The 19295-nt window shown below is 40.2% G+C and overlaps 1 protein-coding gene across 3 annotated transcripts in view; it reads left to right on the top strand.

The window, feature by feature from the left end:
- The window catches only part of grb10b (growth factor receptor-bound protein 10b), a 67213-nt gene that overhangs the window by 2460 nt on the left and 45458 nt on the right, over positions 1-19295 (top strand). For 2 of the 3 annotated variants that reach the window (XM_040116942.1, XM_040116940.1), the window contains exons 2-3: positions 11636-11761; positions 18666-18762. In XM_040116942.1, the coding sequence (XP_039972876.1) occupies positions 11711-11761; positions 18666-18762 (148 nt within the window). In that variant the 5' untranslated portion in view covers positions 11636-11710. The remainder of the gene's footprint in view (positions 1-11635; positions 11762-18665; positions 18763-19295) is intronic. The other variant, XM_040116941.1, reaches the window with a different exon arrangement.

Below are 19295 nucleotides of genomic sequence, written 5' to 3'. Positions count from 1 at the left end.
TTCCCCCAGCTCTTGCTTGTGTACATACAGTTTCGGCTGCCACCCAAGGGCAAAAGTGGCAGAGATATCCTATTAGCTGGTATTGGTGGTATAAGAGCTTGTGGTCGTGCTCTAGGCAGCATTCCATTGAGTCTTGCGTCAGCCAGCAGTCATTCAGCACTGGTTAGTCTAGGCTTATACACTGTTAATACCCCTTCCCTGATGTCATGACACCATTAACCCAAGCCTGCTGGGGGGCCACAACACAGTTCATGTTAGTCGACTGACTCTGCCTGGACCTAAAAGCAGAGCAACTTCACAAAATGCTCAGCTGGGCTGTCAGTGGTTAAAAATAATCCAGTGATGTTAGGGACTTCTATTTGTTTTCTGGCTAAAGGTAAAGTTTGGACTCAGTTGCATAACCGAGCATAATTTCTAGATACTTACTGTCTGCTCTATTAAAACGTTCTACATAGGCTTGGCCTTAAAGCATCCTACAGCTTTTGCATTCGGGTTGTTTGAATTAGTACTTAGCCACTAGTTAATATTTCTTAAGACTCATTTGACCTCTTATTTTTGACATCACAGCTCAGTGAATTTATTATGTACTGGGTATCTCAACGATAACTGTTGAGCAATCATGTTCTGCTTTGTGAGAAGTAATTTCTAAGAACCTAAACGCTTGCCAGAGGAAAAACCTTGTGGTATTATTCTTCCCCCTCCTCCTCGATACTGTAAATATGGACCTGCACAAACCCGATTCTCACTGCTTTCCACTTGTGACCGTGCATGATGCAATGCTCGCTTGTCTAACCACCACAGTGTACGGTGGATTGAGTTCCTCACTGTCTGGTGTTGGTCCAAATGTGGCTGAAACCCAAGCCTGCGTGACGGGCAAAAATGTTGCCTTTATTCTGTAGGTAACTGAACACCTGAGGGGATCGCAGGCTCAGGTGTGCACACATAACATGGTGTGGATGCACGGTGATCTGTCAGACAAAATGATCTCTCTAATGCATAGGCACACCATTTTTTCCCTTGCTCTCACGTTGCCTTGCTTTTATCTCTATATGTCTGTCGTCTTTCAGTTTATCTTTGTCTTTTAGTCATCTGTCTACCTCACTGTCTGCCCCCATCAGCTCTCTCTTTCTTTAGCTGGCCGTTCTCTCCTAGTTTCACCTTTTCTATCTCTGTCTGTGTCTCTCCGTTGAGCTGTGTCTCACTCTACCAGCTGAAATCTTCAGTGCAAAATCAAAACAAACCATGGCTAGTTGGCTTTGGGAGATGTACTGTACGATTGAAAACAAAAAGGGCTTCTTTTTCCAGAAATATTTCCCAGCGCAAAAACTTAGAACAAAGCAGGCATTCTTCTGTTCCTGAATCATAGCACTGTACTAAACCTCACTCTGAATCTGTCTTGCACTCTGAATATAGTACTATTAACTATGTATGCATGTATTTTGTTGTACATAATTGCATTTTCTGCCCTCTGGCTTTCTAGTATTATTCCCAGACTTAGAAGTGATTAGGGTTTAGAGTGTTGTACTTTGGTACCTAGGAATAGGACTTACGCTAAGTCTTTGTTAATATGATTGTTTTTTTTTTTTCACCCTTCCAAGTTTGTTAGCGTTCCTAATAGTAAATAAGTAAATAAATCCTGTTCCCCTTTCCCCTCAAGTGTTCACACAGCACTCTATCCTTTTTTTGATACAAGTTAAATGTTTTACTTACAAGGTCAGTTTTATTTGGGTTTGTTGTTTCCTTTTGTTGCCAATGATGACGTAATTTACCCAGACTCAATAATGGTTCTAGCAGGTTTCTGTTCTTCAATAAATGTGGATCAAATGTGACAGTTCCCTGCTACCAACAGGTGTAGTAAAGATGGTGTCAAGAGAAGGCAGATCCATCTAATGTAGCCCTCTTGGGCCACCATTACGGCCAACTTGTGCACAAGCACCATTGCTCCCAAGCCCTGTCCATTCATCTCTGCCATTGCATAAGACCAGTTCTCCCAAGCAGCCCAATGAAATCCTCATCCAATTAGGCACTGTCCACGTTTCCAAAAGGCCTTTCTCTCATAGACTGGTGCTATTCAGCCTCCCCCGGCATGACATCAGGCCCTCTCTTATAGCCCCACTTTACGCTGCTGCTCTCAGATAATGAAAGCTGCCAGTTAATGACTGATCAACATGTGCAACAAGCACATCCAGTGAGGAGTGACTACAATCTAATCTACTGATTAAAACAGAAGACAGAGATGCTCTGTTCAACTCTCTTTCCCTGTCTTTCAGTGTTGCATTGCGGAAGAAACAACAGCCAGCCCACACAGTCAACCACACACACATTCTCTGACAGCCTCATTTTAGAAGCTTGAAAGCTGATAATTGGAATTATGTTCATTTTTTATTTTAGAGTTTCTTGGAAAACCAAAGGTTTTGATCAGTAGTCAAACAGCGAGGTTTTCGAGGAGTGGGAGGTAGCTGATGCGTTACAGAGCAGCATGGGTTAACATTGGGAATCGGCGGGTGGGGATGCTCGAGTGAGCTTTGTGGGTGTGGTACTTGAGAGAGGGGTGCGACCAGTGTCTGATCTCTTTGGTTTAGAAAGGTGGATGTCCACAACCTGGAGCATTTCTTTGTTCCACCAATTTTAATGTAGAAATATGGGCTTAGAGTCTCTGTCAATAAATAATACAAAATACACCATGGAAGTCTTCGGTCAGATTTGCCCTGTGAGTCTAGTGCTATTCATGGGTCATGGCACAAGGTTGAAGGAGGAGACCCCCAGAAATTAATTTTAAGAACTGTTTATTAATGGATGTTTTTTTGTGTAAGTTTGTGTGGATTCTAAAAATAATCAAACCTCCATTAACTGATTTTTTTGGCCACTTGGGGGGAGCAAAAATAAGATTTATACACAACATTAATCGCCTTATAAATTTGATATGACTGACTTGAACTTGCAACAGTGACTTATTTATTGATCCAGCACACTTTGAGCAACATTAGTATTAATTTGGGGCCGTGTTTCTGGCCACCTAATCTAAGTCGAATACTCACTCTCCATTTAGTGTCCTTTTGGTCTCCACCAACTCCTAAGGCTACTAAATGCTCCAGTATGTCTACCAGCTAGTCACTAACTTTGTCTGTCTGCTGTTTAGTGCTATGATGCCAATGAGATTGGTGAGAGTGAATCGAAAGAGTTAAGTTGCCTTAAGCCTATAAAACCAAAACTGGGCTCAAAGATGCTTAAACACTCTGTGGAGTTGAAGGGAACTACAGAGTCGGTCCTGTAAATCACCCCTTTCACATTACATATAGTCGTCTGAGCCATTGTTGACATAAAATGTTGCAGCTTTGAACGTGTCATTATAAACAAGACAACGAGTTGGAGAGGGGAACCTTGACGTGCACTGTTCTGTCACCCTCCATCCTGTATCATCCTTCACAACTTATTTCACCTGAGACTGGTCTTTTGAGACTGTAGGACTGGCTGCTCTCAGATGCCCATGGGTGTGTGACTAAAAATGTAACTAATTTGTATGTAGAGTTGCAGACAGTATCTTAAGCACCAACTGCTAACTAAATAGCCATCTGCTTATCTGGGATACATTTACCTCAACCCCTTTTTAACCAACACAATTTTCTCTTTTTCAAGTAGTACTCAGGTTTGAACTCAGAAATTAGCATTGAAAAAAGCTGTTTATGCTTGTTATTTCAGGTTAATTCTTCTGACTGCTGCCAACAGTCCTTACTTGGCAATTTCTCCCATCTGTCTGTCTACATGAAAATTTGGGGAACCACCTGGAGTCGGACTGTAGGACACTTGCCAATAGAAGGGTTAACCTTGGGCCAGCTCTGGTCATTGACGTCAACTTTTGTTTTGTTGCTTCCCTGCAAAGATAAACTTTTAAAGGAATTATTGCAAAACCAGATAGTAAGTTTAGACATCCTATAAGTCATATTGAGGACGTGCACACACTTGTGTACACACATATCGAAGGACACATTTGCATATATTCACTGCTCCCCCTGGGTGCAGCACTAGGCTTTTGACACTGCCATTTGAAGAAACAGTAAGTGATGCGAAGCTACTTCCAGCTGTACTTACTGTCTCAGTGATGCCCTGAGCTGCAGTGGGATTCCACAAACCTTATGGGATCCAACACAAATGCTGCGGGCGTGGGATGTATTTATTCTCATGTAGTCAGTATCATTATCACAAGATAATGTTTCATATATGAAAATATGAGAGGATGTTTATACTGGACTCAGCCTTTCACCTAAAAGCACTGTCTTCCAGTAAACCTTATGCACCCTTTTAGTAAACACAATGCATCAAATATGGTAAGGCATTAAATACAGTGCCTCACCATAGTGACATGAATTTGTTTAAATATCAGTAACATTAGAAACTGACACCCATAATCAGAAAACAGCAATAGCACTACTTTACTGTAGCCTCAAAGTGTAATTTTCCCAACATCCTATTTATATCTCTCTCTTTGGGAAATTACACTATCATAGAAACTATCATGATCCATAATGTTCTATCCACTTTTCCTTTGCCCCTTTTTTAGATCACAACTTATAAACATGCCAAAGAGTTTAGCATCTGTGTTAGAATTGATTATGATTTTTTTTTTTTAAATCCTTAACTGCTACACATATTGTCCCTGTGGGACTGGGGCAGATGGATTTTTGATATAACACAAGTGATCAAAGGTCGATCAGGGAGTGATCAGATTCCCTACAGGAGCTGGTGAGATGGTGCATCTGCAGTAGCGGATGGTAATGGTAAGAAATCCTGCAGGAGTGGTTGGGTGTGAGCTAGAAAAAACAGTCCTATTCAGACCCCTACCCCAGGGCGTCTCAGATAAAACACTTCGTTCCCTGGCCCTACCTGACCCCTGCAGGCATAAAAAAGTCGCCTTTTGACCTCACGATACCCAAGTAGAAAGCTTACAATTAGTGTGTGTTATGTACGCACACACATACTTACATATTTTGCCATATGTTCCTCACTTTCTCTCGTCACCATCCACCCTACCCCTGGCTGGCCCACAAATCCGTGCATGCCATTTCACTAGGTTGGGGTTCGCTATATTGCACATGTTTTTTCACCCAGTACCCTATATGGAAAGAATGTGCTCTCTGCATTCCAAAGATGACTGAGCAGAGCTGAACAGCCCCGTGTTAAGCTGTGTCCAGTCCAATCAGCTGAAGTCAAGCTGACTGAGATGAACACATTTTAAAATTATACACACATTGTATGCACAGGGCAAGTATTTGGGGTTTTGTATTATGATTATTATACTCAGTGACGTTCAATAATCTTTCACGCAGGTTCCATGTGTCAAAAAGGTTTGATTAATTCCGAATGTAACCATGAAGGCTATTTGTTGGGTTTTTGTCTTATAGATTTGATATGTTTCCATAAAACTACAGTATGTCCTGCACTGTGGTATCTGACAGTGACTGGCTCATCACTCTGACTTATGCTATTTTTGCCAAAAGGGCCAGACTGGAGACACGTGACTCCACTATCCATATCAGTAACTGCACATTGGTGGGAGTTTTATGTTTCTGCCAGTCTTACTCTACGTGCATTGGGACAGCACCTCAGCATACTGTGTACAGTATTTGAAGTTACTTATACTTATGTTCCAGAAAGTTACACAATACAAACACTGTAATCCACACTGTTGCTGTTGTTCTGACGAAACATAGTCTGTTGTTTCAGTGGTAGCTTTGGCAACAGCAGAAAGGCTATCATGAATTTACACATAATCCTCAAAATCCTTAAATCCTAAGCCACATGCCATGTATTTGATTTAATTCAGTAACACTGAATGTTGGATGAAGTTTGAGAGTCAACAAACATCTTTCCTACCATTTAAATAGATGTGCTTTCGTGAACTGGAGCTCTTCCAGCATCTTACTTAAAAGTAGACTGACTCTTCTGATTTCCACACTGCGCAAATTTATGATATGGTATGTTTCAGGACGCCTGCTTATAAATAACACCCACTATTTTGAATGTTTTCCCCTTTACAGAATTATAGCAATATACATAGAGAGAGCAGTGAATGCCTCACATAAATGTACAGAGGCTGGCAGGCAGGTGGACCGTGACTAGACAGGCACATACACCGACAAGTAAACAGAACACTAGAGCGAAAGACAGGCAGACTGACAGACAGACAGACAGACAGACAGGCACGCTGAAATACAAACTGAAAAGAGGTTTACAGTTAGGACAGACAGACCAACAGGCAGCAGGTCTTGTGCAGCTCACAAGACACTCATTTATTTCAGGTTTGGCCTACATAAAGTATGTGAGGTTAAAAGTTTAATATTTCCATTTCCCACTCTAGGTATTTTTATTGGACTCCTTGGAAAGGCTTAAGGAAGGGAAAAACTTAATAACCTGTTATTTAATATGGTAGGAAGTTGTGGCCTAAATAAGTAAAGCCTCTATTTAAAACCATAATGAGAGTTAATAAACATAATTCTAAATGTATATTTAACATTTGAAAAGAGACATAAACTTTGTCTTTGCTTTGCAAAACCTAATTTCTTTTTGGATGAATACACTTGCATTGTATGTTGTATTTACCCTCATGGTATTGGGTGCAAACAGTCATGCAGCCTCTAAAGTCTTCTTAACATCCATCTTTGGTCTGGTGAGCTGGTTAGCCACTGATCCATCACCATGTAGAAGAGGAGAACTGTTCAGGGAAATGTTTCTACTGTTTCAATTAGGCTTTACTTTAAATAGCCCGGGTTTCTGGTGATCCCGGGCCTCGCCTTTTGCTTCTCCGCAGGTCTTATCACCCAGGGATGTTAAAGCTGGACCCTTGAAATGTAAGCACATATCAGCTCATTAACCCCTAGAATGACTAAGCATTTAGCCCTACAAGTACATGTTCAAGAGCAGCTACAGTTCACAACTTTGAGCGGCATTTGTTGATTGAATTTACAGAGGTCAAATTCTGTCATTTTTCTCAAAACTAAAACTGAGATTTTACTTCTATATGTATAACATCCATTACAGCATGTTAAACTTAGACCGTTTCATTTTCCCAACAGCAGTAGTACAGATTAACCATGTGATTTATGTCGTTTAATAATTTTCGATAATTTTATACCATCTGAAATATATGTTCGTGTATGTATTCACACTATTACAGTTAATTTGAACTGATTTTGGAGTAAAGAGAATCCCTAACGGAATAATTATCTTAGTGTCTATAGCTTACTAATAGCGACTGTAGTACAATATGGTTCTGATATGATCTAGGCAGCAGAAACCAACTGGAGACTATTGCTACTTTATCACAGTGAACATTAAGGTCCTGTTTAGTGTTTTGTCAAAAGTACATTATCACCCTGTGGTAAAGCAGTTGAAGCAGGAAATATGTGAGGTGCAGTGTTGTTTGTTTGTTTGTACGATACGATCTTATCACAAAAACCAAATTTTCCTATTCGTTTTCTTTCAGATTTAGTTCCGTAACTTAAGTTGCACTTTCAGACATGTAGCACACTTGTACATAGCAAACACGTCCGATGCGTTCTCACCAACTGGAAATATTCTGTTTGCTTCAGGCGAGGGGTGGCGCCTGGGTAGAGTGGGCAAGATGCAGAACATGACGCAAAAAGTGTTTTGCTTACATTATAAACAACCAAGTCTCTTGCCATTCCTTGAATTTGTTTGACGATTTCGGCGTTGGCCCATACTGACAGAAGGTCCTGATTCTCGTCGTTTCTCCAGTTAGACATTTTCGTTGCCGTCTTCCTGGAAATGACCCTTCGGATGTTTGTATTCTCCTGGTTTCACACCAATTGCGTAATAGAAACGTCATCAACACACCCGCTCGCTCACTGTGACTTCTCTGGACATGACCTGCTCTATTCACACATGGGCTCAGTCCAACATACACGGACTTTGTACTAGGGAGCTGGCAGGGTAATGTCTGTTAAATGTCCGGTCTAACTAATTCGGACATTTGCGTTCTCACATACAGCTCCTCTGGGTAATGTCTAGATAAGTTCAGGGTTGCAGTACATGTGTGAAAGCAACTTTAGATAGATAGGCAGATTTGTAGGTAATGGGCTAAAAACACCCATTTCGATCTTACAAAATAATGCAAGTCGCACACTAAGAATTTCCCAGAACATCACATGAATGTAATGTGAACCCTCAGAGCAGAACGCTTTCAGCAGAGTTTCATGTATTTGCTGTGAAGTCTCATCCCGGACATCGCTAGCGCTGCACAGGATTTATGATTCATGAAAGGCATTATTAAGGCCTCTCCGTTTGAAGTCCATCAGCCCTCAACATTCTCCCTCATGCAAATCTGAGCAAAGATCACATTAGTTAATCCAGATGCAGTCACTTCACTGCTGGGTACAGCCGCAGCACCCCAAAGTCCCCCTTTCTAGTGCGGTGACACCGTCTGGATAATTGCACTGTCAAGGTCAGAGATTTAGGTTTCAGTCCACAGTTCAAGTGGAAGGAATTGAATCAAAGGACTCTGAGAGAGTCTAATCCCTGCGCTGGAATGGCTTTGATTATATCAGGGAGCAATTAACATAGGTGCGTGTGTGTTTGGTCAATATATCAGTCACTGAGAATAACTGTGACGTGTATTAGTACCTTGAAAATCAATGCTTCACGGAATGCCTGAGTATTTTCCCATGTTTTATCACGCACAGTTGAAGCAGAATTCACAGTTGACACATGTGATGTTGAAAGGCAGAGTATAGTTAGTTATTTGAAGCCTACTTCTGTCCCTCTTGCACAACCTCCTGACTCCTAAAATTTAATAAACATACAGTTCAGCCACAGCTAGTCAGCAAATCTGTGGCGCCTAATGAGGGGCTGCTCAGAGAGTTTAGGCGGATGTTAATTTGTTTTGTTTTTGTTGTAAATTGTGTGTCTGTAAATAATGTGTAAATGACGAGCTGTCCTTGCATGCTAGCCGGCCAGGCCACACACATGGATTGACACAGTAACACCCACGCACACACATACTCATTACAAGCAAGCCCTTTCAGCAGTCCTAGTGATTGTGGTGCCAAGTTCTTTGTATAGAATTCATTCATAGTTCGGTCATTATTTGCAAGGCCAATTTTGGAAGTACTAAAAACTCCTTTAATTTTTAGCTCTTAAAAAATTTGAGTGACAGTTTTGCTTTATCTCATCAGCTGACATAATTTTCAGTGTAACCCACATCTTTTTGGAAAAAAAGCTTTAATTTAGGAATTTAGGAATTTATAGTTCCCAACATTAAGTTTATTTTCTACAGCCACAATGGACAGTATGACAAAGAGAAAAATTATGATAGAATTGTTGACCAGCTTGAGCAATTTTCTGTTTTTTGTGTCATTATCAAGTTAAAGCATTATTTTGTAGCATATTAATGCATTAATGCTTAACTAGGTATTTCTATTTGATCACTGCTCTACAGTCTTAAGGGCCAGTATACTCAATAAGAAGTGTTTGTTGGATGGTTGAACTGCTTCAGAAATCCCCTCCCCCCACAATATTATTGGGTTGGAATTGGGGGCGGGAGTTGAGGGGGTGGCATTTAACAGTTTCTGTAACTTTCTGAGACCAATAATCTGTCATTTGCAGCCAATTCATGCCATGAAAGGCCAGGTGCATTGAAGTGAAAGAGCAAGCAGGGTTTGAACTTTACTCTCAAGCTCTCTTTTTCATTCACTTTTTCTGTGAAAAACTGAGTGCAAAACCATGAATGTGTTCCGGGAGAGACCCTCCAAAATGTGTGCCGTTATACCCATATTTTTAAAATTATTCCTTCCAGCCCCTAACTATGATGGCTGGCTTTTCACTCCCCCATTGAGTGTTGCCGTTCAGAGCTGCTGTAAACACTTTTGCCTTCTGATGTGGTCGGACAGCACGTCATACAAACTCTGCCTTTACAAACTCGATGCTGTCATATTAGTTTGACTCAGAAAGCTGATTCATGTTATTGCACATTTATCATTTTTCTTGCATCGCCTTTGTCAAGCCGTTTAGCAGTTTAACACTATTTTCAGTTTGCAGTGTGGTAGTTGACTCTACTGGGGTCAGAGTTTTCTTTTCATTGTACACTAGTTGGTCAGAGACAGCAAGATACACTACTCTATAAACAGAACTAGAGCTTCTCAAAGACCCTGAAAAGTCCTAAAAATAGAGCCTTTACACATCCATGATTAGCCACACATGTGCAGCATGTATAAACATCAACATACACACACGTATGCCCGCATACAGTACGTATATGCATGTAGATGCACATTTACAGACAGAAGTGCACACATATGTGCACACACACGGCCGCAAGGGCAGCCCCCTCACAACCGCTAATGCAAACATGAGATAATATTAGCTGTCTATAAAATGGCAGGTCATATTTTTAAAATACCAACAGGGGGTCATGAACTGCTGCTTAAAAGACCATCATAGTTTTGAGCCCGAGCTGCTTGGCTCCAAATATATACCCAGTGGTCTAACTTAAGACCTGGAGAGGTGCCTGCAGGGTATTTTTGGGTCAGTGTTTACAGGTGTTTGTTCAGTGGCAGCAGCGCCAAGAGGTTAATAGGATACCCACTTTAAGAAGTTCAAATAGACTAAGGTCCATGTTGTTGAATTTGTGGTTATTTTGACCCAAGGATGGCTGGGAGGGAGGCTTCACAGAGCAGAAGAAACCACTTTAAATTCCTCTGAGGAGCAACTTACACATACTGTATGTCACCTACTGTATTTTAGTTTATGAAGACCACACCTCAGTAGATTTTTCAATAACGTATTGATGTTAAATTGAAGTATGTTGGAGTATGGTGAGACTGTCATTTGGGTAGGAGGTAGGATGGTAGATGACAGGACTTTCAATAAGGGACGTGCCTCATGTTTAGACTCTTGAGGCTCCACAATAGAGACTAATACAAGGTGCACCACATCTTTATAGCAAACCTCTGTTTATTCTACAATAGTAGTGCAAAGTTAAATCAGCTCTTTTATCGTCCAACTTAAAGCCGTTATGGTTTATCTTTGCTCGAGTGAATGAACTTTTCCCCCAGCTATAAACACAAAGCACTCAAAACTTTTGCTCAAATTTGTAAAGTTGTTCAAAGACTTGATTTTCCATTGAACTATCACTACCTGAAAGTGGAAACGGTTACGAAAACCCCGCAATTTGAGTTATTTCAGTTAAGATCCATTTTCAAATCATTGGAAAGCTTGATTTGATTGGTGCAAAATCTGGTGACAAAGAAGTGTAACACAGCCCCTTTTACAAAATATTGGTCGTATCTCAAATCAGCCTATTCAGCCTTTTCTTTTTTGGAGTCAGCTACAAACCAAAATCATTGGATATCAGTAGTTAGGTAGATGGAATAAGGTGCAGTTATTTTGCCTATGTTTAACAATTTATAACCAATCTCTGTTCCTCCCTTGTTGCTTGTTGATGTTGTTTACTATGGTTCTATGTGGGTTAAGAAGTGCTCTGTTCTATATCTGTCTTCTCAGAACCTAGACCTCATCTTCATTTCCTTCCCTCATCCTTCCACTCTCAGACCTTCTCGCCCTTCCCCTCCTTCCTTTGGACTTTTCCATTAACCTCTATTTGTCTGCTCTTCTTCCTCTGCAGGTTCTGCTCTGTCCATCTTGTATTGAAACTGATCCAACCAGGCAAATTGTACGAAAGAGCTGAGAAACACAAAACATGGCTGTGGCCGGATGTCCGGATTATTTCCTGCATCATCCAAATTATCAGGTAAATGGCAATTTCCTTTAGGTTTAGTTAAGTTAAAATCTTTCTTAAAGCAGAATTCATATACCACTTTAACAGCTCATCTAGTGTTTGTAGAGATGAAATGTTGCCATTTTTGATGTTGCCAAGACTAATGTGTAAAACCAGACTGTGAGGTCAGTATGAGATGCCTCCAGAGTTGGAGCAGGATGTCTGATTAAGATTAAAAGTTATTTTAAATTTATTTCAGCATATTAATAGAAATGCTGACATTTTTAAACCAGAAATGTGCCAGCGTCCCCATGAAATTACATTGATCCTGAGTCCAGAGTTGGACTTGGTTTTCCTCCAGGGCATGGCTTACATGCAGACACGTGTAAAAGAAACTTCTGGGAAGTTGTCTGGTTGGCGGGGTTGTGAAATTTGAACTATGTCCCTGTATAAACTTGGCATCTTATTATTTATGTATCAATGGGACACTAATAATAATCCAAACAAGAACTACTTGAGGTACTAAACAATTGATTCAAAGAATTCTAAGAAATGGTGAGGGGGTGGTGTGTTCAGGTCACTATAGCTCTCACTAACGGTTGCTGCCTTTCCCAGCCTCTCATGATCAGCCCTTTAGATTCTCTTGATAGTATTTTTGGTTTATTAATTAATATACACAGAAGGGGGAAATAAAGGACTAAACAATGCGTCACTGAATGGCAGTAGTCACTACATTCCACCACTATGAACACATTGAATAAAGAGCTGCAGGGCATGGGCTGATTAAGAGTTTCCAAGAGTGCAAAATCACTTGACAGTTATTGAATGTGGACAGAAACCTAGATATATGGTAAGAGAAAAACATATGTCCTCACTCTTAAAACTGCATGTGACCACATTCCATCACAATGCATCTAAGTCTCAGTAGCTGAGTCGGAGGTGCAGAGTCATGTATTTTAGCTAAATTAGCCTTAATCTTATCTTAATATGTTAGGTGGAATTTTCAGTGACAATTTAGCGAATAATCCAGATGCACTATTTTTATTAATGTTTACTTTAAGCTTTGAGTACAAACAAAGGCCTCTAAGCAGCAGCTTGTATCCTGATGCGTTGATTCGTTGTCGAGCAAGCAAGAGCAGCCTTGACTTCTGGACATCAAGTTTTAGGTTTAGTAGATTTGTACACACCAGCCACCACAGAGCAGGGCCACAGGGCTTCCAAACATTTGTATTAAAGCAGTAGCACTATTAGCCTGATCAGAAGCTGGTCTGTTGTCTGCTCGTCATCTGGGTCATGGCTTTATCTAAGACCTTTGACCTCAGAGCTAGAGGACAGAGAGTTCAGCTTGCTAGAATCTCCCAGATCTCCAGAGCTTAGAGAGACAAGCTTTCATGAAACTAAGAATTCCGCGTGAGGCACTGGGTGTAAGTGAATGTGTATATGTGTACCCTTGCATTTCTCGTAGAGTTGAGTCAGGGTCGTGTATATTGTTTCTGTGTTTCTGCCATATTGCTCCATCTGCAAAGATTGGTCAACATATGTTGTAAAAAGAGCATGACTTTTAATGAGGCTTATATTTAATAACAGAATGATTAGGAAACTAGCCTAACAAAAATACAACTACAGGGAAAAGGGCTTTAGTTGAGGCTCAGGTGATACCCCCTTTTGGCACAGTGAATCATCATATATAGAGTCCAAAAATATGTGTAGGCTTTGCTTTCCATATGTGCACATAACATTCAACCTGCTATAGCTCCCATTCTCTCAACCACACCAAGCCCTCTCACAGTTTAACATTGTGTCCTGTCATTTAGATTATTTTAAAGGCAATCAGTTGAGGAATTTTTTAAATTTTCTTATATATTTTTGGCAGACATAGACTGTTCCATTATTGGAGGCTGTATAGGTATAGGTATAGGTATAGGAGTGAGGAATTTTTTTTTTTTTCTTTGCCAATGGTTTGGATGGGTGCCGCTGGAACTACGGTATGCATACCTTAATGTACACACTAAAGTTTACATACACACACACACACACACACACACACACAGCTGTACACATGCACAGACACACATTCACTTGGCTGTTTGCAAAGCATTCAGCTATAACAGATGTACCTTGACTTGCTGAATGAGAAAACCCATTCACTGTGAAATTCCAGGGTTATGGAAGATTTTCCCTGATAAAACTGCAGCAGCAATTCAAAACAGATTCCATGGAAGATAACGTTCATACTAAACTCAAGGGATTATATTGCCACTTTAATCTTGTTTCTGTCGTATATGATCGTGTCTGGTGAATAAATGATGGTATATGCAAAGCCAGGCGAATCTGATGAGGTAAAAAAAAAAGCATTGTCAGTGGCAGGATAAGAACTGATTAAAACATCATTAATCCAGAAACTATATTACTTATAGTGCATTTTATACGGTTATATAAATGTAAAACCAACCTGGGCACTCATGTATTGTAAAATTTGAGTAGGTGATAGCACATTAAATTGCTATGTAGCAGAAATGAATGAATATCTCTATGCCAAAAAATAATAATTTCATGTATAAACGTTCTCCCCAAATCTTTGTTAGATCACTGAATAAACAAGCAGCACTTGAGCATAATTTCTGCATGTGAGAGATCCTGAGATAGCTGGATTATTTTAGCTGGGGCTAAATATTAACAATTATGTGTTGTTTCCCATAACATACAAGTAATCCTAGGTATCACAAGATTAAGTTTGCTTTAATAGAGCTTTTGCAATGTAAATATTTCATTGCATTTGTAAAAGGAACATTTCACAAAAATCATGGGCCAGTGTGGATGCGGGTATTGGGCCTACAGTGACAGAGCTAATTGTGTCAACTCAATCTGTCATCACTTTCAGTCGATTGGAGTTTAATCGAATGAACAACATCAGAGTGTTCCTTCATATGGTACGCCATACTCCTTTTTTCCAGTTCACAGTCATGGACTGGCTGGAGCCTATCCCAGCAGGCATTATGAATCTATCTCTGCATTCATGGGCAGACATAGGTGTCTGAGTGTATTGCTACAGAGTTATAAAATGATAACACGCAAGCAATTATATTCCATGGTTGTTTAAATAAGCTGTGCAAACTGTGCTTCAGTCACAACTGGGAGTGGGATATCCATACTGCTTTAACCTTATTGATAACGTTTTTCTAATATTCTGATTTTAGTCAGTTTTAGTCAGATTTTAGTCAGTCTTTACGCACCACTGGTTCTGAATGTAGCACATCATTTTCACATTTCCTTTCATAACTTTTTTTGTTTTTTTAGGATTTGAAATTACACTTGATTGATGCATTTTCAGTATGTTACAGTATATATTACAAGGGCTAGATTTTATCCACTGGGCTACACCACCCACTTAAATTACAATATGTAACTTTTTTTTTTTTTTTTTTTTTTAAATGTGCAATAGTCTGGCTTTACTTTGGCTCTGCTGTGCTGTGACAGGAGCTACAGCTACAGTTTCCACAGTATAAACAAACAGATAAACAAAGCACCAGAGGAGACATTAGTGTGACCTCATGATCTCATTCTGGTTAATTATGAAAGAAAGGAGCTCCACTTGTTGTCTAGTGTTCATGTATGTTGTAACAGAATTATCGGCTATTGCTGTCAGCAAGAATGGTCTGCCAGAGGCAAGTCTTGGACCTTTGAGTAAGATTTCCACATCACTAAAGCTTTCTGAGAATATTCCGTTCTAAGTAAATCTAATGCCATAATGGCAACTGCAATGTTATACTGTTGAACATTTTTATGGATTTAGTCAATTCTCAGCTGTTTCTCCTTAACCAAAAGCTTCTCGGTAAGTTAAGTATTGATTCCTATTCGCTCCCCGGTCATAACATTTAACCTTAGTCTGACCTCTTTTAAAGGCGTATCTTTGACATGCGTCTCAGTCTTTTCCCTCTTGTTTGAGATGGAACCTCCAGACCTTTGTGTCTGTCCTGCATTCAGTGCCTTAACCTCGTCTCCGGCCTTCCACTGACCCCTTTTAAAAAGCTGAACTCTCAACCCCTTGACTCTTATTTGGAGTTCCTTTTTACCTCCTCAATATGAAAGGGCCCTTATATTCTCCTTGTCAAATCTTGGCCTACCCTCAGTCCAGTTTTGACCCCTCTTCAAGAATTTAAGCAACACGTGTGTATGGGTTTGTGTGTGTGTGTGTGTGTGAGTGAGTGTGTGCGCACATCTGTGTGTATGTGGCTGTGCTTTTGTGTGTGTGTAAAAGAATGAGTGTGAGAGACAGAATGAGAAGCAGGATGAGAAAATGCAAGAATAAAGATAGTAGAAAGAGAATATCTGTGTGTGGTTTTTCTCCAGAAAAAGAAGAAATGTCAGCTTTTATGTGTTATCTTATTTTCTTTCTTTTCTTTGTTATCTCAACCTTATAAGCTTCAATGAACCTAAAACCAAATGCAGTGTTAGGCAATGGCATGGCTTAGAATTATGCTAAAGGGTCAGTATCTATAGGATTAAAACCCCAAGTTAACATTCTGTCAATTGTCTATAAAGGCATCAAAGGCTGTCTGGGTTTTGGATTTTTGTTGGTAAGATCCACAAAAGGGATCAAGGTGTGCTTTAAAGGTCCTTTACTGCTTTACTTTGTGTGTTTGAGTCTCATTTTCTCCCAGACAGCCATGCAAAACAGCATTCAAGACCAGTATATGGTCTGAAAGAGTCCCTATGATTTTGCTCACTGGAGCTGAACCATGACCATCCTGTCCTGAATACACGCGCACGCGCACACACACACACACACACACACACACACACACACACACTAACTTTTGCTGTACCATCCCTCCAACCAAACAGCGTCCCATTGCTGTTTGGGTGACTGGGTAGGGATCAGTCACAGTCTGGTAGCTGGACCCCCAGACAGTGTGTCTTGATGGGTTTGCTATGTCACGGGAACAAATGGGGTGATGCGGTAGTTATTTTACTATTTTTTTTAATTCAAAAGCAGGTTAGCCGCATTAAAAGACTAAATCTGTTTTTGGATCCAGCCAAGATGTCTGGAACTCAAGACAATACAAAGACGGAACAATGCAACATAATGACTGGATGCGGTTGGGTTAGTTGGTATAGAAGAGAGGTTGGGGGGTGGCGGTGGACAGAACCATATACTGACATTGTACATCCAGTTATATCCAGTTTAGTCTGAACGCAGGCACCAGTTTAGACACCAGAGAGGAACACTGATGAGTTCTTAATCTCTGAACATAAAAGCTAAAGATTTTGCAGGCAAATCATGGATTACACATTTCATAAATATTCAGATGAGCTCTTATTTTGAAGAATGGAGAGATCGGAGTGGAATTCTACTCGGAGCTTCATTCTCACAGTGAGTCACTTCTCTTTGAAGCACTCGCTAAGTCTTGTTAAGTCTTGTTACTTTGAATGTCACAGGTGCTATAGGAAAGTCTGTTGTAATTTGATTTCTGTAGAAAAAAGACACAAACCTTCCAAATTCAAGTGGAAAATAGCTTTTCTTTACGATGCTTTTGGTTTGCTTTATTATACAGGATAAAAACTGTTACGTGCACTGCATAGCACATTAGATTTCTGCGTGTGTGTAACACTAGGCATAGGAAGCAAGGAAAAGCATGAGAGGGGAACAGCTGTTTAAACAGTGATAAATGTTGCTGTGGGGCAATAGAACACCGCTCAATTTAAGAATTTACAAATACTAAGAACTGCCTGGACCTGCTTCATTTAATGAGTCACAGTCCAGAGTCTAAAGAACTACATGATGGGTACCAGGACCATCATCAATTAATTATTATAACTCATTGTCTCTGGAGGCAACAAAGATAACTCGAACTGACACAAGGCAAAAGCATCTATCATAGAAAATTTGGCAGAATAACATCTATCATAAAAAATTCAGCTCCGCCTGCATTGTCTGTCACTGCCCTAAATGAGGCAGAACAAGCAACCGCAGCAGCTTTTATTACAGCATCAGAGGAGGTCCGCTGTGTAAGAGAGATGCAGAGTCAGTAGCAATGTTTTTTCTGAACACAGTAGTCTGTCCCAGTACGTTCTGTTCCCACTCCTGCTGTTCGGCCCTGCGCGGGACGCCAGTCTGCACACACACGCGCGCGCACACAGTGGATAACAATGGATAAGTTGTCCTCTTCGGTAGCTGTCGGTGCTAGAGACATATCAAGATCAAATATGTTTATAACCATATAAACATACTTACTTTTTTGTTTTTGTTTTTTCCATATCGAACGGTTTTGCAGTGACTGTAACGTGTTGAGATGTGTAACAAAGGTCAAACCAGGACACTGTGTTTAAATAGTCATTTTCACAAACTGTTTGTGGCATGTAGCAGTCTTTTGGCTTTGTCTTCCTTGACCTGTTCTTATTTCATAAAACCTATTTCAGCCTAGTTGTCGCTTTAACTCTGAATACCTTTTGAAGGCATTACATAATCATGTGGACATTTGAGATTCAACAAATATTGTGGACAGAGCTGCCTCTCTTGTAACACTGTTCACTGCTCTGAGCACAGCAACCACAGTTGGCCTGTTGGCTTTCTTTTGTATTTTCAACAACTTTGAATACATCATTACGTCCACAAACAATTTCCTGAAGACACTAAGAACTTTTTGTACTTTTGTTATTTTCTGGTTTGTGTTTGAAATGATCCCATAAACTGTTCTTGTATTTGTGACTATTCATTGTGACGCTAAGTTCAATGACCTCTGCACATAACATTTTTCTTCAAAACTGTTTTTTTTTTTTTTAATTTAAGATTTGGCAGCTGAAAGGTTAACATTTTTGGGCTTTTTTTTCATCAAACAAAGTTGGGATAAGGTATTTTTTTTAAGTGTTTGGCTCCTGTAATACAATTCTCAGATCTTTTTTTTCTTTTTTCTTTTCTTGCTTCTCTCTACTTCAGCAGGACAATATAGACCGGTCCTCGAGTCACAGACAAGCTGACCTCATCGGTCCGAGCTTCCAGCAATCAGCCAATCGGAGTTCTCCTAACCATCAAGGTTGGTTTTCAATATCCTGTAGATATTGTGTGTAAGTGTGCGTGTTTGCTGATGCTTGTACATTAGACCCATCAAATATTCTTGATTTACTTTGGTGTTGTGTGACACAGAAGAGTGTACTTGGTTGTACTCTGACATCAAATTACATAGGATTTTACATACTTCCCATGCGATATAGAATACTACTGGGACATACTATACACAGACTTGGTGTAACATAAGCTTCACTGCATTTATTTTCATACATATGAGAGTGCAAAAAGGCCATGGAAATTACCTGGGAATCTGATACTACTACTGTGGGTTTGCGTGTGTGTGTGTGTGTGTGTGTGTGTGTGTGTGTGTGTGTGTGTGTGTGTGTGTGTGTGTGTGTGTGTGTGTGTGTGTGTGTGTGTGTGTGTGTGTGTGTGTGTGTGTGTGTCACGTCTCAGTACAGTGTAGAGAGCGGCTTGCTGCTCATTATCCTCCACTGGGCTGGGGGTGGGTCGAGGGAGATAATATATATTTGGGTCTCTTCCGCTGTAAACATTTCA

This window comes from Xiphias gladius, chromosome 22 (assembly GCF_016859285.1).
Source record: "Xiphias gladius isolate SHS-SW01 ecotype Sanya breed wild chromosome 22, ASM1685928v1, whole genome shotgun sequence".
Classification (NCBI taxonomy): Eukaryota; Metazoa; Chordata; class Actinopteri; order Istiophoriformes; family Xiphiidae; genus Xiphias; species Xiphias gladius.
The sequence above is the reverse complement of the archived record's forward strand: the minus strand, read 5'-3'. Positions and strand labels throughout refer to the sequence as shown.